Consider the following 25,964-nt stretch of genomic DNA (forward strand, 5'->3'; position numbering starts at 1 on the left):
CATCCAAGATTTTGTTTCCTGAATACTTTTGGGTGTATCTTATGGACTTTGGCCTGCTGATCACAAAAAAAAACAAAAAAAAACAACTTTTCATTTTTCTATAAAGTATTGTTTTATTGCAATTGCCTATTTTTGTGATTTCTTCACATAATTATTCATATACAGTACAACACCAGTGGTGATCTAAAAGTACTCCTACTAGCAATGCAGCCCAGATATACCAAGTACTATTTCATTTGTGAATGGGACAGAGACTTTTCTTGGCATCTACAGAGCAATAAACTACATTCAGCCAGTTGACAAACATGTTTCAAGCATGCAAAACATAAAGTGCAACATGTCGCTATAGATTCATTTTCTGCATTTACACTAGAACTTCTTCCTTGCTAATCTTGGTGCAGTCAGTAACAAACATGGTGAAAGGTTTTACCAGGACATTGCAACAATAGAAAAGTAGTATCAGGTTAAGTGGAATCCATCAGTGCTGGCCAACTATTGCTGGACACTGAAGTGAAAAGAATCAGATGCTGAGGACAAACAAAAATCAGCAGCAAAACATTTTAGCTCAGTTGAATCAAGACAATGTGCCAGCATCACTAAGCAATTAGATGTGATAAATTCAATATAAGTTAATTTCATGTTTCTTCAAATTCCTTTTTGATACAGTGATATTTGTGTTCAGTTTGAAGCTATCATAATCACCAAACAAATTTCAGAAAACAACATTTTTTAAAATACTTGTCCGTTATGTTTATTCAGTTTTACATATTCATCCTCATATTTTTACAAATAGCTGTTTGATTCTATTTACATGACTAACTAAAAAGTTATAGTGCGATTTATTTTAGTATCTCTTGGTCTCGTCAGTTTCATCCACTTGACTTTCAGCTTTGCTCCTGATACATGAAGTACAGACAGTTTTACATGGCATAGAGATTTCATAATATTGATAATAAAGCATTTCAAAAAATCCAAATACATTTATTTTAGAAGCTAGTTTTAATCACTAAAAGTGTTAAGAACATTCATGTAAAAAGACGCTTTGCTATACATTATACAGTTTAGAAATTGTACTCATGTTAAAACTTCAGTCTTACCTGTTAATTTTTGACTAGTAAATGTGGCACTTGCACTTTTTAAATGAAAAAAGTATAATAATAACTTTAAAATAAGGAGGAATTATTCTTTCTGTCTTTGAACTGCTTGAAAAGATATCTTCAAGATATAATCCTTCTGATCATATTTTAGTTGCAACATAAATATTAATAAAAATGTTAGAAATAGTAATCATACTAAGATATTATCCTTTATAAACACAAACAGGGATATTATCAGTGTTTTGTTAATTATCACCTTGAGCCTGAAAATGTTTTACCTCTAAACAAATGTGTCTCAGCAGCTTTGTGCTTGTCATTATTCTGCCTCTCCATTTAGCAAGTGTTTCCTTTCACTGAGAATCATAGATTAATGGAATGAGTTACCAGGAATTGTAGTAGTAGGTATAAGATGTTCACATCTCAATCTGATATTTTGTGAAAGTCTGGTGAATAGGGATTGGCATGCTGTGTAAGTAGCCTGTTCTCAAAAAAATGTTTTGTTTTTGTCTTCTTACACATTTCAGCTTTGAAAACTAAACTCAAGTGAAAGCCTCTGATCTAAACTGCATATGACAGTCTATAAGTAAAGATGGAATGTTATCAATGATCTAGGACGTATCTATATAGAATAATGGTCTAAAGCCTCATAAAGAAAACAAAAATGTTCCTAACTGAGATCCTGGTTAGGGAAACAGGCAAAAATAGAACTAAATCCTGGGCCAAACATAACTGAATTTTTGGTAATACTTTTTAATGTAAGGTATTATTTTGATTTCAATACTCTACTCAGTTAAGAAAGTAAAATCTGTAATAATAAAGTACAATGTTTGTAAGCCACAATTTAATTGAGTACCAGAATTATTAATTTAATAGAAACATTTTTGCATTTATGTATGAAAGACTTCTACATTCTCACCATATTTCATTAACAATACAGTATAAATGCAATGGAAGAAAAACATGAAATTTTATCGTATAGAATACTTGTATGGTCTCTATATGACATTAAGTTAGCAACCAGCCTTCAAGTTTTGAAGAGGACATTTCTTGATGAGCATGATAATTCCATTTAATGCATTTTATTATAGAAGCCCTTTTAATGTTTTTTTTTTTCCTAAGTTCAAGTTCGTTGTCCGTCAACTTTTCAGAAAAGCAACAGGTATTCATTTCTTGTTTTACACGAATGAGCAAATAATACAAAACAAGACAAAAGTTTTGGTTAAAAAAAAAAAGTTCCTCTTTAAAGCACTTTGTGATAAAAAAACATAGTGTGAAGAGTGTGATATTAAATGATTACTGGATGATTTAGGATTAAATAGTTTTTCTCTTTTATTTAATAGGTGATGTTTCTTCATTAAACAGCAGTCTAAATAATACTCAGCTTGGCAGTCTACAGTCTATGCTCAACAGTAATCCAGTGTTTCAACAAAATCACCAACATTTGCTTCAGGGCACCCAAGGAATGCAAGAACATCATTCTTTTCCTGTTCCACCAAACAACTCAAACTCTATGTCCTGTCTTTTTCCACATTTCCAGGTATGTCTTTATCTTTCAGTCTTGTATATACTGGTGAAGAATTTTTTCAATTGTTCATAAAATTCATGTTATATCCAAAGTTCACAATTAATGGAGGAGCATTATTTACAAATTTTAGTAGCTTAATTTTAGATATAATTAAAATATATTTAAGCCCTTAATATTTTTGTTTTTTATGGTATGCAATATTTTCCAGTACATATTGTATGCACCTGGCAATGGAATGAGTGGATGCTTGTTTAACATTTAATGCTGACACTTGGTCAGACTGATAACTAGTAAGCTCTATCCAATGAAATTAGTTATAGCTGTCTTTCAAAAATACAGGGTGAGCCATAAGTTTCTATACATAAGAAAATAAACATTTTTTTATGAAAAAACATTTTTATTTATATAATATGCTCTATGTGACTGCCATTGTTTTGAAAACACATTTCAATACATATCCGCCACTGCTGATGAACACATATTAGCACAGCTGGAGTTATGCTTGTAATGGCGTTGGTGATACATTCTGAAAGATGATTTATGTTTCGTATCTTTTCCTGATACATCATAGCCTTCAAACACCCCCAAAGATAAAAATCAAGTTGGCCATCAGTATGATTTCAGTTCGTTGCTCTTTATTCAAACGCATTATTTAGGGTATCTGAAATATAAAAATTAAAATGTTAAAAACCATATGTATGGAAACTTATGGCCCACCCTGTATATTTTTAGAATTAGGTCATTCATAGTATTTTCTTAGATTTCTTCAAGAGTATAAAGTTGTTATTTTTCATATTCTTATCTTTGGTATAGTTTAAACAGAAAAGCATTACATTTGTATTCACAATTACTTTGTTTCAATTTTTATTTCAAAATAAACTTTTTGTGTTCAGTAAAATAAGGTGTGTTAAAATTGTGTCATGTAAAATAAAGTGAGTGAATAATTAAATATTTGTGTTTTAACATATATATATAAATTTACAAAAAATTCTCTTTAAGGAAATTGAATTAAATTTGCATTACAATAGTGTCACAAGACCAGTGGCAGGAGCCAGTACCCAGCTAGTAGATTATAAATGGGTGGCACCAAGGAAACCAAAGAAAACGCCTTGATACACAAGGAAAGTGTTAAAAAAGCAAAGTTTTTATATAAAGGGTACAGTTTAAAATTCACTCATATGATGATGGTAAAGGCAGTTTAGGAGCACAAAAATAACAAATGGGAAAGGCGATCCAGAAGATTTCAAAAGTAATTGTACTAATCTTGGCAGATAATCCTGAAAAGAATACACAAAAATAATTAGTGCAAAAATTAAAAAAATAATATGGCAAGAACACTTCATATTTGCAAAAATGAGTCTAAGCTACCAAAAACAGGGGAAAAAATGATATATAGCTATGAAGAACTTGTTCCTTTAAAACAGCCAGATAGCTGTGCACCTCTTCAGGAAGCAAAAAAAAAAAAACCTCATCTATTTAAACGTTACCAAATCTTGCCAAATCTCTCTCAAACAGTAACCATGAATGAAACCACCCCAAATGAATCAAAATTTAGAGTTTTAATCTCTTTAGTAATTGCAATCATTTGCAGTTGAGGATGTCCTATTTCTTACCAGGAGCATCCTATGGAACAGTGTTACACACACACACACACACATACATAAATACATTTTTATCTTCTGCCTTCCTTCCCAACAAACTTTGAAACAAATAGAAAATACACTAAAACAGAAGGATTTACATTAAAAAAATCCTTTGTCACCGTGCCAGAGAAGCACACAAGCCCAATTCAAAGCCGCCATCGCTGTATTTAGTTAAAAGAAGCAAGGGTGTAGGAAGGGTAGTGCTAAAATTGAGGAAGCAGAGCATGGTAGTGTAAATAAAATATGCAAGGAGGTTAGTAAACCAGTTTAATTTTAAAAATTAGTGTCACAGGATAAATAACCTGAACATTGCGTGAACAAATACAGGAACTTTTATTTCCTAACATTTTCAAAGCATGCATCTCACAACAGCAGCATCATTCTAACACTGTGCTCCTCAATACTCCTTGAGATAACCTGATGTTCACAGCTCACACATATTGATAAGCAACCAGGGGACAGCTTACATACCATCTCATACTGTATAGTCCATCTTAGATGTTATTAATGCATAGATTAGACCAGCAGTTCTCTAACTCAGTCCTGAGGACCCCATGTCCCAGCAGGTTTTTATTCCAAACAATTCTGTTCTAAATTGGACATCTAATTAAGCAAGTTGTCATTTCCCTGTTTCTGTGTTTTGAGGTCAAGCTAGAAATTAAATTGTTATTTCCTATTTTCCGTGTTTTGAGGTCAAGGTAAAAATTACACAAGTAAGCTTTGTCATTTTTATTAGAACATACCAAGGAAATATTTATGTTGCAAGGGGATAATTTAGTGTTTTTTTTTAATTTTTCAAGGTTTTCATCATTGTTATGCTTTCCATTGTTCTTTTTCAGGTATTCTGGTTATTTAATGTGTTATTTACTAATGAGCACATTACTATGTCTGACACTGAAATATCTGCCGATTTCCGCATTCAGTGTTGTTTACCCAAGTGTCTGATGTGCTCATTGTTAACTGTCATTATTAGGATACAGTTAAGGCAACACACTACACAAAAAGAAGAGCAAATTATAACGAAGCCAATACAAGAGAGTTAAACATCAAAAGCTATAGCAAAAGTACAAATCACACTTCTGTTTTGAATACTGAATAAGAAAGTGGAAAAAGACCAGATACTTTCCAGAGATCAATTAGAAGTAAAATGACTCGCTGCTTGTAAACTGGTTGAAATAAAAACCTACAGTCACATGGGTTCCCCAGGGCAGAGTTTCATTACTACTGGATTAGACATTTTCACATGTGTAATGGATAACAGTAGTCCAAGAATAACAGTATTTTGCAAATGACAAATATATATAATATATTAAAATCAAATTTATATTTGGTTCAAATAATAAAGATGACCAAAATATAATTCTTACATTTCTCAGACATGAAATGAGACATTTCAAAATAATCTGAAATGTCAGTATGTTCCCTGTACAAATGCATCCAACTCAGGTAAAGTAATACTCTTCCAATCTGAATTTCATAGTAGTTTTCAAAAAAGGATATTAGGTATTTATTAACAAATGGTTTATTTGCTCAAAAAATTTGCCTCCACTGTAACATTTTGTATTATTATTTTAATTTTTACATATGAGAATTATTTTTTTTCTTAAATCCAAATCCATTTTTCTCAGTAACAGTTATAAATATTTTTGAGCAATATTTTAACTGCATTTTTTAGTTAGTTGTACTATTTAAATTGTGAATATAGTTTTTGTTGTATAACTCTGGATATCCATTATTTCTTTTCTTTAGGCCAGTTTACCAGATGATATTGGGATTCCAAATAAGCTGATGAATGTTCCACCTCGAATTCCATCTCTCACTGAGAATTCTAACACTATTCTTCCAGTATACAGTGATGGCCCTTGTGAAGTGCAACCTCAGAGGACAGAGCAATGTATAAGCCAACAACCTAGGGAAACCCTTCCAGGAGTTGGTCCTGGTAATGGTTCCTCTGTGGATGCTATTTACAAAGCTGTTGTGGATGCTGCCAGCAAAGGCATGCAAGTAGTAATTACAACATCTGTGAGCAGCACTACACAGATGAGTCCAATTCCTGCTCTTAGTGCAATGAGTGCCTTTACTGCCTCCATTGGAGATCCAGTCAACCTTTCTCAAGCTGTAAATGCAGTGATTCATGGCAGGATACCTTCTGGACAGGAAATTGAAAGCCGTTCCAGAAACTCCAAATCTTCTAGAATACGTAAAAATTCTGAACAGGGCAAAAGCACCCCAGAGGCTGGGGAAGCTTATAGTGAGTACTTTAAATCTCCAGAACGCAATACACCTAGAAAACAGTGGGAGGGAGACCTAGGTTCACATGTGGATGGACATCCTTGGAAATGCGAAGAAATTTTAGAAAGATCAGCCCTATTACATAGCAGCCCTTATGCAGAAAGGCCAAGCAACATCTCCACAATGCTACCAATGCCAGCTGAACTTAAGCAACAACAGCAAACAATCCATCACTCAGTATTAATGCCAAACGAAAATCGGTTCCTTGAAGATAACTTCAGGTTTAACAACTGCAAAAGGACTATAGTCAATTTTAAAGAACGTCTCGAGAACACAGTTGAAAGTTGTACACATATTAATGGTAAAAGATCTCAGCATGGCAGAGGTTGTGGAGACTTGTTAACTACACACAAGCAGGACCTTGCAACAGAGGAGCAGTCTCCCAGCTCATCTACCAGCTTGGAAGGATCTCTTGTCAAGGATTACATTCATTACAATGGAGATTTTAGCACTGAGAGCATCAATGGGTGTGCCCCAAGTCCTTCAGACACTAAAAGCATTAGCAGTGAAGAGGATCTGAGAAACCCCGACTCTCCTTCATCAAATGAAATGATGCATTACAGATCAAGGACGTTTAATGTAGGTGACCTGGTTTGGGGACAGATTAAAGGTTTCCCTTCATGGCCTGGTAAACTCGTGAGAGAAGATGAGGTGGATCATTCTTCTGTACAAAATACAGAGGAAGGCAAGGTACGTGCAGTATGAATATATGTATAATATTTGAGATATGTGTACAGATGTATTCATAGTACTTTAGCATTTTAATATTTTTAATTTTCAGAGTCGTTTGGGAATGTCAACATGAATGAAAAAGACGTGTTAATGTTGGAAAAAAAATCTTCTTGAAACATTTTCAAATTTTAATTAAACATACTTAATGAAGTCATTAAGTAAAAACAAACTAAAAATTCAGATGTGTAATGTGCACAAAAAGACAGAATCATGAGTTAGAAAAGGAAGTTGGCACTTGTAAGATCAACAATTAAAATATTTTTGTTCCAGGTTTTCTATAGAAAAAATACATCTCATGGGTATTAAACATATTAGAGTTACCTTTTTATAAATACAAATTGCACTGAATAATCATTGCATATAGACAAGCATAGAACTTTAACAAAATAAAATGTTTTACTAAGACTTTGTTAGGATTATTTTTCAGTTGCTTTGCAATGTCATTTGTCTTTATAAATGACTGGAAAGTTAAGACATTAGTGAAAATATAATTATAACAGTAAGCTTGTACAGTCTGAAAAATTTAAGATAATTATCAGTTTCTTTCATTGTGTAATTTAAACTATGTCATTATAAAAAAGTGTATAACTTGTTGCAGTACCTAAGGTGGCAAAGCAGCAGTAAAAAATAATGGTGTAAAGACACTGAATATTTTGTGTTTCCATGTTGTCCCTGTGGTCACTTAGATTTCCTTCTCCAGCTGTCAGATATATAAACACTGCTTTTTTAATGCCCCAGTATATGATTGGCTTTTTGACTGTGACATTGTACAACCAGAGATGTAATGGCTTTCCATATAAAGGTGATATCAGTGTGCCTTCCTGTACCTTCAGCATTGAATTCACTGAAAGAGTTTACAAATGAATTTTTGTTGTTGAGCATAGCTTAGTAAAACACATGTACCCTGAGGGTTCTTCTGTTATTAAAAATACTCTGTCGTAACAATAACAACTTTGTAGAGCTTAACACCATTTTCAATTGAAACTTTTCACTGGTAACCATAATGCAAAATGTATATTAATCTTTTAAAATGTTTGCATCACCTTTTACTCTGAGAGTATCTTCTATGGATTGGGAAGAATCAAGAATAAAGACAATATAGACAGTCCAAACCTAATAGACTAGGTGCATCAAGCCAAATGAGAACTTGACTTGCTTCTTGGCACTGAAGCCATAATACCATTGCATACTGCATGAAGTAAACTTGCAGACGTTCACTGTAAACAACATATGTTAGAGCAGCAGAAAAAGCCGACCTGTGTCAGAAAATGAGTAGTGTTAAATACAAAACTGTCTGTGTAGTTCTGTGAGGCTATTGGTTTGGAGAGACTATCTGGCTTGACACTGACTAAATATAAATCATTAATGTCACATTTTAGTGTGTGTGTGTGAGTGTAATCTATACTATGTGTTTTGTTTTTATAGATGGCCTTCAGTCTGTTCTTCCTAATGTTCGGCAGGATAGGTGCTTCAGTACATTTTTGGGAAAATTTCAGGATGCATTGTTCTATATATCTAAAAAAAATGCATGCATTTTTCATCCATCCATCCTCTTCCGCTTTTCCGAGGTCGGGTCGCGGGGGCAGCAGCTTGAGCAGAGATGCCCAGACTTCCCTCTCCCCGGCCACTTCTTCTAGCTCTTCCGGGGGAATCCCAAGGCGTTCCCAGGCCAGCTGGGAGACATAGTCCCTCCAGCGTGTCCTGGGTCTTCCCCGGGGTCTCCTCCCGGTTGGACGTGCCCAGAATACCTCACCAGGGAGTTGTCCAGGAGGCATCCTGATCAGATGCTTGAGCCACCTCATCTGACTCCTCTCGATGCGGAGGAGCAGCGGCTCTACTCTGAGCCCCTCCCGGATGATTTAGCTTCTCACCCTATCTTTAAGGGAAAGCCCAGACACCCTGCGGAGAAAACTCATTTCATCCACTTGTATTCGCGATCTCGTTCTTTTGGTCACTACCCATAGCTCATGACCATATGTGAGGGTAGGAACATAGATCGACTGGTAAATTGAGAGCTTTGCCTTATGGCTCAGCTCCTTTCTCACCACGACAGACCGATGCAGAGCCCGCATCACTGCGGACGCCACACTGATCCGCCTGTCGATCTCACGCTCCATTCTTCCCTCACTCGTCAACAAGACCCCAAGATACTTGAACTCCTCCACTTGGGGCAGGATCTCGCTCCCAACCCTGAGAGGGCACTCCACCCTTTTCCGGCTGAGGACCATGGTCTCGGATTTGGAGGTGCTGATTCCCATCCCAGCCGCTTCACACTCAGCTGCGAATCGATCCAGAGAGAGCTGAAGATCACGGCCTGATGAAGCAAATAGGACAACATCATCTGCAAAAAGCAGTGACCCAATCCTGAGTCCACCAAGCCGGACCCCCTCAACACCCTGGCTGCGCCTAGAAATTCTGTCCATAAAATCGGTGACAAAGGGCAGCCCTGGCGGAGTCCAACTCTCACTGGAAACGGGTTCGACTTACTGCCGGCAATGCGGACCAAGCTCTGACACCGATCGTACAGGGACCGAACAGCTCTTATCAGGGGGTCCGGTACCCCATACTCTCGGAGCACCCCCCACAGGATTCCCCGAGGGACACGGTCGAACGCCTTTTCCAAGTCCACAGAACACATGTAGACTGGTTGGGCGAACTCCCATGCACCCTCCAGGACCCTGCTAAGGGTGTAGAGCTGGTCCAGTGTTCCGCGACCAGGACGAAAACCACACTGTTCCTCCTGAATCCGAGGTTCGATTATCCGACGGACCCTCCTCTCCAGAACCCCCGAATAGACTTTTTCAGGGAGGCTGAGGAGTGTGATCCCTCTGTAGTTGGAACACACCCTCCGGTCCCCCTTCTTAAAGAGGGGGACCACCACCCCAGTCTGCCAATCCAGAGGCACTGTCCCTGATGTCCATGCGATGTTGCAGAGACGTGTCAACCAAGACAGCCCTACAACATCCAGAGCCTTGAGGAACTCCGGGTGTATCTCATCCACCCCCGGTGCCCTGCCACCAAGGAGTTTTTTGACCACCTCGGTGACCTCAGTCCCAGAGATGGGGGAGCCCACCTCCGAGTCCCCAGGCTCTGCTTCCTCATTGGAAGGCATGTTAGTGGGATTGAGGAGGTCTTCGAAGTACTCCCCCACCGACCCACAACGTCCTGAGTCGAGGTCAGCAGCGCACCATCCCCACCATACACAGTGTTGACACTGGGGGAAGCATGCATTTTTAAGCTTACTATTTATTCTTACCTTTTCCTGGCATTTTCTTACGAAAGTAAAGTTGAAGTCAGAAGTTTACATATACTTAGGATGAATTCTTTATTACTCACTTTATAACCTTTCCACAGATTTTATACTAACAAACTATAAATTTGGCATATTGTTCAAGACATCTACTTTGTGCGGGGCAAAAGTAATTTTTTCCAACAATGTTCACAGACAGATTATTTCAATTTTTTTATTGGCTATATCACAATTACAGTGGGTCACAAGTTTGCATACACTTTTTTAATATTTTGTAGCATTGCCTTTATTTGAGTCAAACATTTTGGGTGTTGTTTCACAAGCTTCTTACAGTAAGTTGCTGGAATTTTGCCTCATTCCTCTAGGCAGAAGTGATATAACTGGCACAGGTTTGTAGGCCTCCTTGCTCACACATGCATTTTCAGTTCTACCCAAAAATTTTCAGTTGAATTGAGGTCAGGGTTTTGTGATGGCCACTCCAATATCTTGACCTGGTTGTCCTTCAGCAATTTTGCCTCAACTTTGGAGGTATGCTTGGAGTCATTATCTGTTTGGAAGACTGAGCTTCAACTTCCTTGTTGAGTTCTTGAGATGTTGCTGCAGTACTTCTACATAATTTTTCTTTCTCATGATGCTATCTATTTAGTGAAGTGCATCAGTCCCTCCTGCAGCAAAGCACCCCACAACATGATTAAACAAAACAAATCTCCAAGACCAGATAATACTTACCTATTGAGTTCTTAAGGAGGTTAGAAAGTACATATATAAACCCTAGATGTATGTTTTTAGGAAATCACTCCACACTGGGGAAATTCCGAAGGCCTGGAAAATGGCAAATATTATCCCGTTATATAAAAAGGGTGACTGGGCAGATCCAAGCAAATATAGGCCAACGTACATCACAGGAAAATTAATAAAAGGAATTATTAAGGATAAGATTGAGTAGCACATGGCAAGTACAGGAGTTTTTCTGAACAGTCAGCATGGGCTCAGAAGAGGGAGGTCATGTTTTACTAACATGCTGGAATTCTGTGAGGAAGCAACAAAAGGTTATGACCAAAGTGGAGCATATAATATTAATCTTGACTTTCAGAAAGCATTTGATAAGGAGAGGTTGGGCATCAAACTAAAAGAAGTGTTATTTCAGGGTGATATTTTTAGATGGGTGTAGAATTGGCTTAGACACAGGAAGCAGAGGGTGATAGTGCAAGGAACCTCATCAGAACTGGCTCATTTTAAGAGTGGTGTTCTGTACTAGGGCCACTGCTATTTTTAATATATAAATGATTTGGATAGGAATATAAGTAAAAAGCTGGTTAATTTTGCAAATGATACCAAAATAGGTGTATTGGCAGATCCATTAAATCATTGGAATCCATTAAATCATTACAGAGAGACTCGGACAGCATACAGGCTTGGGCAGATTTGTGGCAGATGAAGTTTAATGTCAGTAAATGTAAAGTATTACACATAGGAAGTAAAATGTTAGGTTTGAATACAAAGTGGGAGGTCTAAAAATCAAGAGTGCACCTTATGAGAAAGATTTAGGAGGAGTAGTGGACTCTACACCATCAACTTCCGGGCATTGTTCAGTAGACATTAATGTAATGTTCAGTTATATAGCATGGTGTGTAGAGTACAAGTCCAAGGAGGTTACTCTCAATCTTTATAACACACTGGTGAGGCCTCGTCTGGAGTACTGTGTGCAGTTTTGGTCTCCAGGCTACAAAAAGGACATAGCAGCACTAGAAAAATCCAGAGAAGAGCAACTACTATAAGCTCATTCCAGGGCTACTTTTCAGTTTAAGCAAAAGAAGATTAAGAAGTGACATGATTGTTTAAAATTATGAAGGGAGTTAGTACAGTGGATTGAGACTGCTATTTTGAAACGAGTTCATCAAGAACACAGGGACACAGTTGGAAACATGTTGAGGGTAAATTTTTCACAATATTAGGAAGTTTTTATTTATACACTGAACCATAGACACTTGGAATAAAGTATAAAGTAGTGTGGTAGACAGTAAAACTGTAGGGACCTTCAGAACTAGTGGATGAAAAGGTGGCTATTACATACATTTTTAACTTTGCTAAAGTGTTCACATTTCACCAAATGTTGTTTGATTTTTTTATGTACTACAAATTGAACAGGAAGACAGGAAAAACGGAAATAACTTATAGTACATATCAAATACATATCAAAAAGCGGTACAGTTTACTGAAACTGAACATTATGTTGAATGAAAGGCCAAAGTCCCACCAAAACCATCTCAGTTTTATACTTTTTACTTGTTGCCAGCAACCACCAATAAATCCAATGGATAGTTTTAGCAAAACGAGTCCATTGTCTGTGAATGTGAATGTGGATATGGGCATGTATGTGAGTGGGGCCATTGATGGCCCAGTTCTCTGTCCCCTTTTGACTGTGGGTGGGTTGAAGAATGAAACAAATTCAAAGTAATTTTAAAAATTTGCTGCCTTGGTTGCATAGGTGTGCACAGTCTTTAACACAGGGATTTTAAGGTTGTGTAGCTTTAACCAATCATACTACTTTAACCTGACATGAGTAGATGTTACTGTGATTAACCCTAAAAAGTAAGCTGTTCATGTAGGATTTTCCTCTGCATACTCTAGAGATAATAAAGGTCCACAAAGACCTAATTGAATGCCCACAGATTCTTCCTGGTGAAACATACATCTCGGGAGACGGGCAGAAAATGTAAGATGCGTTACATGTATTTTGTAACACTAATCAGGACATTGTTCCAAAATTGATTATAGGACAAGGAGAAAGGTTATTAGATAGACCACCAAAAGGCCAGTGGCATTCTTATAGAGCTGCAGAAATCTATGGCATTAACTTAGCTCCCTGCTTTTTACAGCTGTTTTACATATACCACACAGTGCTGTGCTGTGAGATATCCATCCATCCATTATCCTAACTACAGGGTCACGGGGGTCTGCTGGAGCCAATCCCAGCCAACACAGGGTGCAAGGCAGGAAACAAACCCCGGGCAAAGGGCTCCAGCCCACCGCAGTGCTGTGAGATACTTTGGCAATATGTTAACAATTTCTCACAAAAGTAGCACACTCAAGCCTGATATTTATTACAAAAAAAAAAAAATCAGATTCCAAAATGATGTGATGAACTTTTTGTAATCTAATACAGGAGACATGTTTGGTGCAAAACCTGTCACTCACTGCCAAGCTTGGTGGTGGTAACATACAATAGGGCAGTTTCAGCAGGTACAAGACTCTGGTCAGGATAGAGAAGGTATTTGCTTGCTTTAACAAATTGGTGTCCTGAAATGACCCTGTCAGAGCCTAGACTTTAATCCTATAGAAAAATTAGGAAGTTCTCTAAGAGAACTGATTTATTTTGTTCAAAGGTCTTGCATCAACAGAAGTTTAAATTTCAATAAAGATTTTATATCCACTGTATCTCTCAGGTTTTGCAAGTTTTTTATAGTAAATTTTATTTTATTATCTTTTCTTATATAAGAAAGGCATATTTTATTGGAGCTATAGCCGCAGTTTGCAGAAATGATTTTATTTTATTGGTTTAGTTAAATGCTGATAAAAGTTTGGATCCTTTGTAGACTACAGTATATATCATGTTATGTTCTTGCCTAATCAAATGACTGTATAAATGCTCCACCTAGTGGAAGGTCTAAGATTAGTTTATTGTGACGAGCACAAAGGTACAGTGGAATGATTATTTGCTTGAAACTAATTGTTTGTGATGCGACTAAGTGTACCTGATATCAAATGAATTCTGTAAGGGACAGTAGATTATTAACCTAAAGTTGGTTATTGCTTTCTGTGTATATTTTTGCTTAAGTTTTGTTCACTGTCTCTTGTGTAAAATATGTTTTGTTTATTTATTTTATGTTCAGTTTATGTGTTGCTCCCAGCAAATGTGTAAACTACACAGTGTGGCCAGTTTATCATGTATACCTACATATGTAATTGACTTCTCAGTGAGTGACTATGTTTTGTGCATAGTTCATATGGAAAATGGATATGATGGAACATTTCGTTTGTTTTGAACATAGCATAGAGGTGAATAACTAATGCATGAGTATATTAGGAACAAGAATCCTGCTGTGTTTTTCACAGGTTTATTAAAAATGCTTCACCAACCAAGAAATATTTAACCAAATGTGGTTCTTTGGTTGCAAACAGGCCACTGATGAATGGGTTTGACACTCATCTCATTAAAAAATAAAGAAAATAGTTCCAGGGCATTGTAGGATTTTGAAATATGTAATTTGGTCGAAGTCTTCTTTCCTGGTGCTTCAAGCTAACAGGAGGACCAGTTATATGGCATCTTTGGAAGCAGAGCAGAAACCTGCAGATAGAAATGCACCAGGCAGTCACAGGACATACTTACACAAACAACCGTGATTATTCACACAAGACCAGCTTGAAGCTCGAGTTAACCAAATATGTTCCTTTTTAGTAAGTGGGAGGAAGAACTGGAGCACCCAGCAGAAAAGCCATAACAATGTATGGAAAACAGAGCCGTTTCTTGCTATATGTGGACTATGCAGATGCATAGGGCTCCCGAAGCCACTAGAGTTCCCCCATGCTGCAAGTTCAGCCTCAGTGGATTTGGGGAGTATTAACATTACCTGTCTGTTTGTAGCCAGCTAAGCCCAAACATGTGTTTAATGAAGCACTTATATTCTGAAAAATTAAATATCAGCTATAAACAAAACTAAGCTGAAATGATAGGGAAGCTTTGGCTTGTGTTTGTGGAGTAGAGTAATCCCTCCTCGATCGCGGGGGTTGCGTTCCAGAACCCCCCGCGAACGGTGAAAATCCGCGAAGTAGAAACCATATGTTTATATGGTTTTTTTTATATTGTCATGCTTGGGTCACAGATTTGCACAGAAACACAGGAAGTTGTAGAGAGACAGGAACTTTATTCAAACACTGCAAACAAACATTTGTCTCTTTTTCAAAAGTTTAAACTGTGCTCCATGACAAGACAGAGATGACAGTTCCGTCTCACAATTAAAAGAATGCAAGCATATCTTCCTGTTCAAAGGAGTGCGCGTCAGGAGCAGAGAATGTCAGAGAGAGAGAGAAAAGCAAACAAATCAATAGGGCTGTTTGCCATTTAACTATGCGAAGCACCGCGGCTCAAAGCAGTTGCAATGAAGGCAGCTGCTCACACTCCCTCCATCAGGAGCAGAGAATGTCAGAGAAAGAGAGAGAGAGAGAGACAGATAAAAACAAACAATCAAAAATCAATACGTGCCCTTCGAGCTTTTAAGTATGCGAAGCACCGTGCAGCATGTCGCTTCACGAAGCAGCTGCACAGAAGGGAGCAACGTGAAGGTAATCTTTCAGCATTTTTAGACGAGCGTCCGTATCGTCTAGGTGTGCGAACAGCCCCCCTGCTCACACCCCCTCCGTCAGGAGCAGAGAATGTCAGAGCAAGAGAGAGAGAGAGAAAAGTAAGTTGGGTAGCTTCTCACCCATCTGCCAATAGCGTCCCTTGTATGAAATCAACTGGGCAAACCAACTGAGGAAGCATGTACCAGAAATTAAAAGACCCATTGTCCGCAGAAATCCGCGAACCAGCAAAAAATCTGCGATATATATTTAAAAATGCTTACATATAAAATCCACGATAGAGTGAAGCCACGAAAGGCGAAGCGCGATATAGCGAGGGATTACTGTAATCATTTAAAAATCAATTATTCTAGGCAGTCATGTCATGCTGTGAGTGATATTGACAGGTATGGGATGACTCGCTGACAGCCGCACATCACATGAGGAGGAAAATAAACAGTAGCAAAAACCACATTGATACCTAAGATGGACTTATCCTTCTGGTACTGAAAAACAAGAAACTTGAAGAAAAATTTGCACAGAATAAAGGTAAAGCATTTGTTAATGATGTTGCAATGGATCCAATTTGGGAATTAACAAAGTAAAACAACTTCGCTACTGTTTGCAAGTAGAAATTTCATGTAGGCTATCTGTATCTTTATTTGAGTATTTTATTTGTTTGAGTTATTTGTTATTTTACTTTAACTCACTACATTTCAAAGGAAAAAAATCTGTGCTCTGTACAATAAAAAAAACCATCCATAACTTACTATCTTGCCAACCAGTTACTGATTCTGAAAAGTGGGAATCTAGGTCAGATAATTTTATTAAATTATTTGCATATACATGCGAAATTGATGGACTATCCCATTATTTATTTATTTGCGCATTTTACATCTTTGATTTCTTTGCATACAAAACATTAAGCATGTGGGAAAGAAGCAAAGGGAACAGCACCCGGCAGCAACTGTGGTGGTTTAAACAGTGAAGATATGGTCAAACCAGTGTCAAGCAACACTGGACTTATTAATGAAATCAGAGACACAAGTAGGTCAGAAAATATGCCCGCTACAATTAGTTGGGACAAAAATGAGCCTTGGTGAATGCATTGCCTTTTGTGCCAGCCATAAAAGCACAAGGTGATAACATTCAAAATTCACCCTCCAATCTTAAAAAACATGTAGAGGTAAGCGTGCTCACATGAATTTTTGTATAATTTGTTATTTGAATATATTGATTATTAAAATGATAATAAAAATCAATTAAATTATGAAAATCAGAGAATTATGTTTTTTTTCAGTTATATTATTGGGATAGGCCACTAAGTTAATCTAAATATGGTGAGCATGCAAAACAGATTTTTAATTATGATGATATATATGAGTGTGTGTGTTTGGGTAATGAGGTGAGGTTAGGAGGGTGTTGGTCGTAAAGTTTTATTTATTATGAGGATGTTCTTATTGTTAAGTTTGCATATGCTGGTTATTTTTAATTTAAGGCCAATACTAAGAGTGCCAGAGAGCAGGCTGAATCTTGGCTATCAAACGAAAACGCCATTAACAGACATTTGGACATGAACCCAGCGTATGTAAACTTAAGAAGAAGAACATCCTCATAATAAATAAAACTTTCCAACCAACACCCTCCTAAACCCACCTCATTACCCAACCCCCCCATTAAACACACTCACTATATATGGAAGAGAAGGTCTGTGATACGGTTTGCATATTTGCAGCTAGAGATCCACAAAGGGAGAAAATAAAATCTTGGATAGGCCCCCAAAAAAGCTAGAAACAGCCCTGATGGGAGAATATGCTAACTTGACACATACAGAGACCAGGCTGGTGAGACATTAGCACTAATCATCACAACCTGTTGCTGTCCTCATGAAATATAGAGAACATGTCCTTGCTAATACACTTAGTATCTTTTCAATTATGTTTGCTCCTGGGAAAAAGAAGAAATGGGTGTAACTGTTGGTAACATTAAGAAAAAAGAACTGTAAGACTTAAAGGATAAAAAAAAACGTAAAAGCAAGCACATCACTTTTTATTTGTTTTTTGCATTTTGTAAAATAGTGGGAGGCATCAAAACTATGAAATATCCATAACACTTACAGTATGTGAAAGTGCAGTGACCAACAAAATTGTTAAATAAATGAAAACTATCATATATTTTAAATTTGTCAAATTAGCTGTTTTTTGCCCTAATTTCAGATTTGTACAGTCTTGGCATTCTCTCATCTATGTTCATGAGGTGACCACCTGGCTGTTTTTTCTTCAACCTCCAGTCCAGCTAATCCTAAACTACTTCTAGTGGGTTTAGTTTAGATGACTATAAAAGTCAGGTTATCTTTTGCCGCAGTCCATCGCTGTATTTGCCATAGTGCTCAACCGGGAGGTTTTGACTAATTGTCTTGTTGAAAAAAATATATGACTACCTAATTAAGTGCAGATCAGATTGGATGATGTGTCACTGACTGTTCAGATCTAAAAATAATCACCAACAATGTCACCAACAAAGCATCACGCCTTCCCTCCCATGCTTGACAGAAGGGATCACACATGACAACGTTATCTGTTTATCTTCTCTGGGTCTCACAAAGACATAAATGTTGGAACCAAAACCTCACATTGGGACTTATCAGACCAAAGGAAAGATTTCAAATGGTTTCATGTCCCCTTCCGTTGTTTCTTTCCCAAAACAAGTCTCTTGTTTTTATTTGTCTCTTTCAGTAGTGGTTTCTTTGCAGCTCTACCATGACGACCTGATTCATGTAGTCTGTTTTAAAAAAAAAAAACAATTGATGTTGAGTTATGTCTGCTGCTTCCAGGAAACTTTTATGTGAGCTGTTAATCTAAGCGAATCTAAAATTTAACTGTGCAGAAGCACGACAGATAAATTAACTAATAAAAACAGTGCAGGATAGACAGAGATGGTGAAAATTCTGATAATTTAAGGGACATTGGTAATATAATCAGTTTTAGTTACAGAATACAGCAGATGAGTGCTGGAAATCAAAAGATGTTATTATTCTTCCAGATAATAAAATAATATACAATAAATACACATCTTACTACATAAGGAACATAAAAATTGAACTATAAATATTTTAGATTTTTAAAGCAATGTGGTACAATTTCTTTGTCATAGGAGATAATTTTGTACTAATAAATATTTTTTAATTTTTTGAAATCACTGTAGTGTTAGGGTAGCACGGTGGCGCATTGGTAGCGCTGCTGCCTCGCAGTAAGGAGACCTGGGTTCACTTCCTGGGTCCTACCTGCATGGAGTTTGCATGTTCTCCCCGTGTCTGTGTGGGTTTCCTCCTGGTGCTCTGGTTTCTTCCCACAGTCCAAAGACCTGCAGGTTAGGTGCATTGGCGATCCTAAATTGTCCCTGGTGTGTGTGTGTGTGTGTGCCATGCTGTGGGTTGGTGCCCTGACCGGGGTTTGTTCCTGCCTTGCACCCTGTGTTGGGTGGGATTGGCTCCAGCAGACCCCCGTGACCCTGTAGATAGGATATAGCAGGCTGGAGAATGACTGACTGACTGTTTGTAGTGTTGATGATTATTTTTCTGCATATATTGTTGCAAATAAAACATAAATAAGATCATTCGGTGAGTTAATCAGTGACATGGAGATTTTTATACTGTATATATACTGTTATACTATTATTGTAACGTATTTAGTTTTTCCAAAGAAGATGCAATTTTATTAGCTAAACTAAGTTTAATTTTAATCAGAAAGATTTACCCTTAGAAGTACTTTTTGAAGTGTCTTCCCTAAAGTTCAACACAGAATAACTGAAAGAAAAATTGAAGAAGTGAGTAGCTAAGTTACCCTAAGTTTAGAAATGCAATTGCACTATTATTTAGTATTTTAAAATCCTCTTATGAAATCATTTTGAAAACTTACATGTAAATATAGTTTTAGCAGCAAAGTAAAGTCCTGTTTAATAATTGCAGGTCTGGGTAATGTGGTTTGGTGTTCATACCTTCACTCAGGTGGAGCCCGAGAAGTTGAAGACACTAAATGAAGGTCTTGAAGCCTTCAACCATGACAGGAAGAGGAACAGGAAGTAAGCATAACTATTTTTTATATAAATGACTGTTTTATTATTATTATTATTTTTATCAATTAAGGAATTGGGCAAAGATGGGTCAAAGTAATGAATGCATTTAATTTCATAACTGGTCATTTGTTTATATCGTAGGCATTTTTTAATTACCATAATACTGTATATAGCCATGTTAGCAAGTTTAACTACCAGTTACCATATGGTTAAATGTTCACATTTCATGTTGTTGGTGGAGGGGTATTATGGTTGTTAACTTTTTAAATAGGTGAGTTTGAACATGGCCCTGGGTGTGTTTTGCACTTTTTATAGTCTTGGACAAAGTGTTACCAGGATAGCTTTGTTATCCATATCCCCAAGCTAAATAAACAGTCTTGAAAATAGATGGATATACAGATTGTGTCTCATGTCAAGTTATTGAAAAAAAACTTTGCATTTAAATGTGTTTAAGTTAAATGTATTTATTTTTTTGGTGACATGTAATTAAATAAACCCAATATTATCCCAAAGAGTTTTTTTTTCTTTACATATTGATTTGTCATTTGAAGGAGGGAAGTCTTTACATACTGTATATGTCAAACAAAATACTATATCTGAGGTAATTTTAGTACAGTTCCATGTACTTCTTTCATCACATAAGAATCTTAAGTAATTTTCCATTGTAGGTGAACTGTGTGTGTGTGTGTGAGTGTGTGTGTGTGCGTGTGTGTGTGTCACATGAGCATTGGTGGGATTTACCATCCTCCAAGTGTGTGTGTTTTTTTTTTTTTGCTTGTAGTTCTTATATAGGAACTGTGTGCTCAGTCATAAGCAAATATAAGCACATTTAATGCTTAGAGAATGGTTCATTATTTTGTAGTACTGCTTTTATATCCTAGAAGAGAAAAAAGCCTAAAAGAAAGCTTCATTTAAGGCACACAGAGCAGCTTATAACTTGATCATACATACATTCTCAAATCTCTTATAAGAATCATGTATTACTATTTCACTCTAATCTTTCCATTTACAAAGTGTCTTAAAATATAAATATTAATGGTGCAAACCAACTGTTCCAGCTCGTATACTAGTGAAGGTGCCAATTATTCTCTATCTACTAAAGTTTTGGCTCTTGCAGATTATTCTGTTCCTATTTATATGACACAGTATGAAATTAATTGTGCTGTTCTTTCGTATAATGTGATATAACAAACAAAATCATAAATTGTCACTTATTGGGGGGGGGGGGGGGGGGATTTGTCCTCACCTAGGTGTTTTTCCATTACAAGCTTGAAAGGTAAAGTAGGTGTTTCTTAAAACATTGATTATTTCTGCAATGCCCTGCAGTGGACTGGCATTCCTCTGCAGGGCTGTTTCCTTCCTTGTGCCAAGTGCTGTAGCAATGACTAAAGGGGTTTAAGGATGTTTTGTAATTTGTACACTAAGCATCAACTATTTGCATAGTTACTGATACAAGTGATTTAGTGGTCATTAGTAAGTTAGTTGTTTATTTTTATTCTGGTATATTAATGCTATTTTCTTTCTTTTTGTTCTTTTTTTTAACTTCTTATTTTTATAAACTGCTGAAAATGCCTCTTATCTCTTATAACGTCTTTGATATTTGGCTTTACTTTCTGATTATGAATCAATATGTCTAAGAAGCAATTAATATATCCATTACCTAATTTTGTAAAAAAAAGTCAGCATTGTGAAAACAAAACCAAATTATATAACGTATTACTTTTTTAAAAATGTAGCACATGACAATGCTTCAGCTACAGTCATATTGTTACTCCCCAAATTACATTATATTTAGAAACATTTGATAATAGGTTTTGTTATTGATTAGAAATGCGTTGATAAGGTGTTTTGTTTGGTATTTTCTCTTTTCTAGAAGTGGAAAGTTAAATAATCATTTAGAAGCTGCTATACACGAGGCCATGAGTGAGTTAGACAAAATGTCAGGCAATGTAAGTATCTACTTCAAAATGATATTTTAATCCAGTATGCTTTGTATATTATTTGATTACAAAGCCTTTTTCTTAATAATTTAAAATATTTCTTCCTTTTGTAAGCACTTTGTTGTAAGATGGTGATTACTACATTTTCTGAGGAAACATCTTTTTTGTTTTTATATTATATGTGAAGTTTGAGTTTTAAGTAAGCATCTTGACATTAAAATAATGCAGATTGTAAGACTTCAAATTTCATTTCTTCCATTGACCATAGTGTTGGGTAAATGATACAATGAATTATAATATAAAATATTACATGTATACAAAGCATGGTACCAAATCTACTGATTTATTTGAAGTAGGAATTTAATTGGAAGTGCTCTGATAGTTAACAGTGATGTAATAAGCCAGCTCTGGTTGTAGAGGATGGGCATTGTTTTAGGGCGGAAGCAGACAAGAAACATGCTTATGTATTTGGACATTTGTACAGAAGATATTTTTGGAAAGGTGACTAAATACTTAGATTAGAAAATGACTACACTGTCATTTAAATGGTCATGTTAACATCCAGTGTACTTAAATTATATTACCAATACATTTTGGTGTCAGTGATTGTTAAGTGTATTTTTTTCTATGCAGGTTCACGCAATTCCACAGAGAGAAAGACAAGTCAAACCACCCAAACCCAAAAGAAGGAAGATCTCCAGATAACACTGAATGCCTTCATCTGCAGTCCAGTATCTATCAATGGAACTGTGTATATAGAGAGTCTTAAACATTAACACCACAGGGTGCTACATTTAAACCGTGGTACAGTATTTTTTCAGCCAGTCAGAAAGGACAGCAGAAAATGCTGCAAAAGGGGAAAATTTATTCGATCATGCTTACAATTTGTCTACAGCTTGCTGAAGAACTATTTTTTTGTAGAATACTAAAAAAAAGTCCTGCATAAAAGGAATAATAAGACAGTCCAAATATTTCTGATACCTTTTCAATATGTATATAGATAATGCAGAATTTCATGGTGATATTCAGAGATAATGTAAATACTGTACTATATTGTCATGTACAAGCGTACTTAATGCACATTTTATCTTTTATTGTACAAAAAGTGTACAAATTTCTTTGGTTTTTATTCAGTACACAGTCAAATGACTACCAGTGTAAACAGGAAATAAAAAAAATCAGCCTAAAGCTTTTATATGATTATGTTTAAAAAAAAAAAAAAAAAAAAAAAGAAAAATGCTGTTTTTGTATTAAACAGCAGAGGAAGAGGCATGATTATGTAATCCCTTGATTATGGCTAACACTTTTCACCCGTAAGTGTTCATTTTTGTATGTCTGAATGGGATGAACTTTACCAATGGCATGTGTTTCCAGGTTGTTGTAACAAAGACCCAGTTTCTTAAATTAATAGAAAGATAATATTCATATGGCTAATAATACAGCTATTTGACAAAATATTTAAAGAATTATTGTCATATACATATATTTTTGATTCATCACTGGACTTGTAAGATTTGTAGTTATTCATGTTTATACTTTGAATTGCACCAAAACACATCTTCATACTACATGGTGTATACTGAGGCTGGAACAGCTGTGTATTACAGGATCTCAATGCAAATAAAGTATTGAACCAATATTTTAATCATGAGGATCAAGAGATGTTTAAAGAAGGGTAGAAAGAGTGATATTGCATTTTTTAAATAATTACTCAGAAAAACTATCAAGATATCAACCACATAAAATTATACTGTTGCTTTTAATTAATGGAAGCCTCAATCAAATCAATTTTTATGAATCGTTTTGCATTTTTGTCTCTGCCACAAATAAATGGCTTTTTTTTTTTTTACTTAAAAAGCCATAATGAGTTTTTTTTTATAAATTATGAAATAGTTGTTTTATCGTGAAATTAAATTATGTGACTCATTTTTATGTTTGGAAATAATGTTAATATTATTTAACAAAAAAGTGGCCTAAACTGTTAATAATATGTCTTTGACAAGTAAGCCGTTTTTCTTGAACACATAATCTAATATTTATATATTTTACTTAATGGCTGCATACAAAAGCTATTCTCAAGCTGTTCTGCAAGCTAATTTCTTTTGATCCCTTCTTTTTTTTTTTTATTGTGTGTTAAATGTTAAAATTCATAATTCATATTACTTGCAAACAGCAGCAAATGATAGTCTGACTTGACTATGTTTAAAGAAATCCGTCAAGTCTGCTTCCTAGATTCCTTTTCCCTCATCAGTACTGCAAAGAAATGACTTTTGGCAATTTGATTTTTGTTATTCTTCACACTTTGCCATGGTGCCTTCTTCATGAATCAACATTAGCATTTTTGGAAATGCGCAGGAGAGAGTTGTGCTCACTTTATCCAGCATTGACACACTTGTCCCTCATGTTGTATGGTTACAAGTGTTAGCTCATATAGAATTAATGCGTTTGCACAAAAATCGAAAATGAAATTAATAAGTCAAAGACATAAACATAGAAACAGTTAATCAAAAATATGGTAATTGTACTTTTGAATTTTTGTTATTCTTTCCTAATTTTTGCGTATATTCTCATTTCCTTACAGGACGACCTATGGAAATTTTTGTTTATGTACACCACTAATAAAAGCTGTTTTTCCTCTGTGCCCTTAGTAAGAAAAAATGATTCATAAATACCTGAGAACTAATGAGATATCGTAGAGACTTATTTTATAAGTAATCTATTGTAAACAAAAAACATTCCATATGCTGTTACATGCAGTTTTATAAATTGAACCTAATTACAGATAGCTATCATTCCCTTTATGTCTGCCCTTTCAGAAGAGTACACTTTAAAACCTCTGCATTTACAAAATCTGTGACGATGTTTAAAAATAAAAGTAAAGCAATATTTTATGTTTAAAAGATTAAAGAAAAAATGTTAAGATATGCTACAGAATTTAGATAACTGGTGTATCTCCATAAGCCAAAGACTTATATATTTTTCCCCAGATACGTTATGTTTAAAATTAATGTGAAAGATATGTCTACATATAAATCAGAGTGCTGATGCACTTTTTACACTAACTTTATTCACTCTTCTGTCCATCTCTTAAACTGCTCAGATGCATTTTTTGCCTTTTAATGGTCAATAGGATATTTATTAGACACATTTTTACCTTTTGGTTTCTCTTGCACAGTATGCTTACTTTATATTTAAGGTTTTTGATTTGGAAACTTCCAGGTAAATAAAAGATTCAAGCAAGGTTCAAGTGTGGGTCCATTTGCTAACATTTGTTGAGTTATATTGATTTTGAAGATCTAGAGGCGCATACTTCAGAGACAAATGATCTGTTATCATTGGTAAAGTTCATTCAGCCCTTTGTGCAATGACATGGAGGCCTGTCACAAGCCCATGTGAAAAGTTTGTGTACTAAAAATTCTCATTGTCTTTGTCACATGTTGATGTGTTTTTTATGTTTAAAATGTTAACGTCGTCCATCTTTCTTGATCTGTATGTCTTTACAGATGTGTTTTTACTCATTATGGATGCGTGTTTATTTTTAGTTTTATCTTACCTTTGTGGTTCTTTTTTTTTTTTTCTTTTTTTTTTTTAATTTTGTAAGACCACGACTTTTTATTTTATTTTTAATTGTGTGTCCTTCTACATGTAAGTAAATGAATTTATGTTCTCTCACCAATATATACTTTACAATAGTAGAATTTGTAAAGTATTTTTGTGCACTTGATTTCATTGGTTGCTGATAACATTTATGTGATTGTTAGGAATAGGCCAAGTCCATTAAGATTTTTTTTTTCTTTTTGTTTTGGGTGTTACATTTGTTTGTTTTTTTTCCCTTTAGAGTTTTATGATTTTGTGTAATCAAGTTTAATGTAAATATTGTGAGCATTACAGGTCATGCAGTGATGTAACATTTTAATAATGTTGCACCTACTTTACAATTAAAACTGGTCACTCATACTTGAAATTTTCCCTCTGGAGGCATTTGTTTTTTTGGTTTTTTTTTTTTGTTTTTGTTTTTTTTTTTTTATATCTCTTTGTATAAACTCTTATGCATAATATGAAAAAACACAC

General features: G+C 35.5%; 1 protein-coding gene across 5 annotated transcripts in view; it reads left to right on the top strand.

Moving 5' to 3' along the window:
* Positions 1-25,861, top strand: part of LOC114655491 (methyl-CpG-binding domain protein 5-like) — a 239,318-nt gene extending 213,457 nt beyond the window's left edge. For 4 of the 5 annotated variants that reach the window (XM_051930543.1, XM_028806527.2, XM_051930545.1 and 1 more), the window contains 5 exons: positions 2,438-2,634; positions 6,015-7,247; positions 19,847-19,959; positions 21,827-21,902; positions 22,527-25,861. In XM_051930543.1, the coding sequence (XP_051786503.1) occupies positions 2,438-2,634; positions 6,015-7,247; positions 19,847-19,959; positions 21,827-21,902; positions 22,527-22,598 (1,691 nt within the window). In that variant the 3' untranslated portion in view covers positions 22,599-25,861. The remainder of the gene's footprint in view (positions 1-2,437; positions 2,635-6,014; positions 7,248-19,846; positions 19,960-21,826; positions 21,903-22,526) is intronic. The other variant, XM_051930544.1, reaches the window with a different exon arrangement.
* The last annotated feature ends 103 nt before the right edge of the window (positions 25,862-25,964 follow it).

Source organism: Erpetoichthys calabaricus, chromosome 8 (assembly GCF_900747795.2).
Source record: "Erpetoichthys calabaricus chromosome 8, fErpCal1.3, whole genome shotgun sequence".
NCBI classification, from domain to species: domain Eukaryota; kingdom Metazoa; phylum Chordata; class Cladistia; order Polypteriformes; family Polypteridae; genus Erpetoichthys; species Erpetoichthys calabaricus.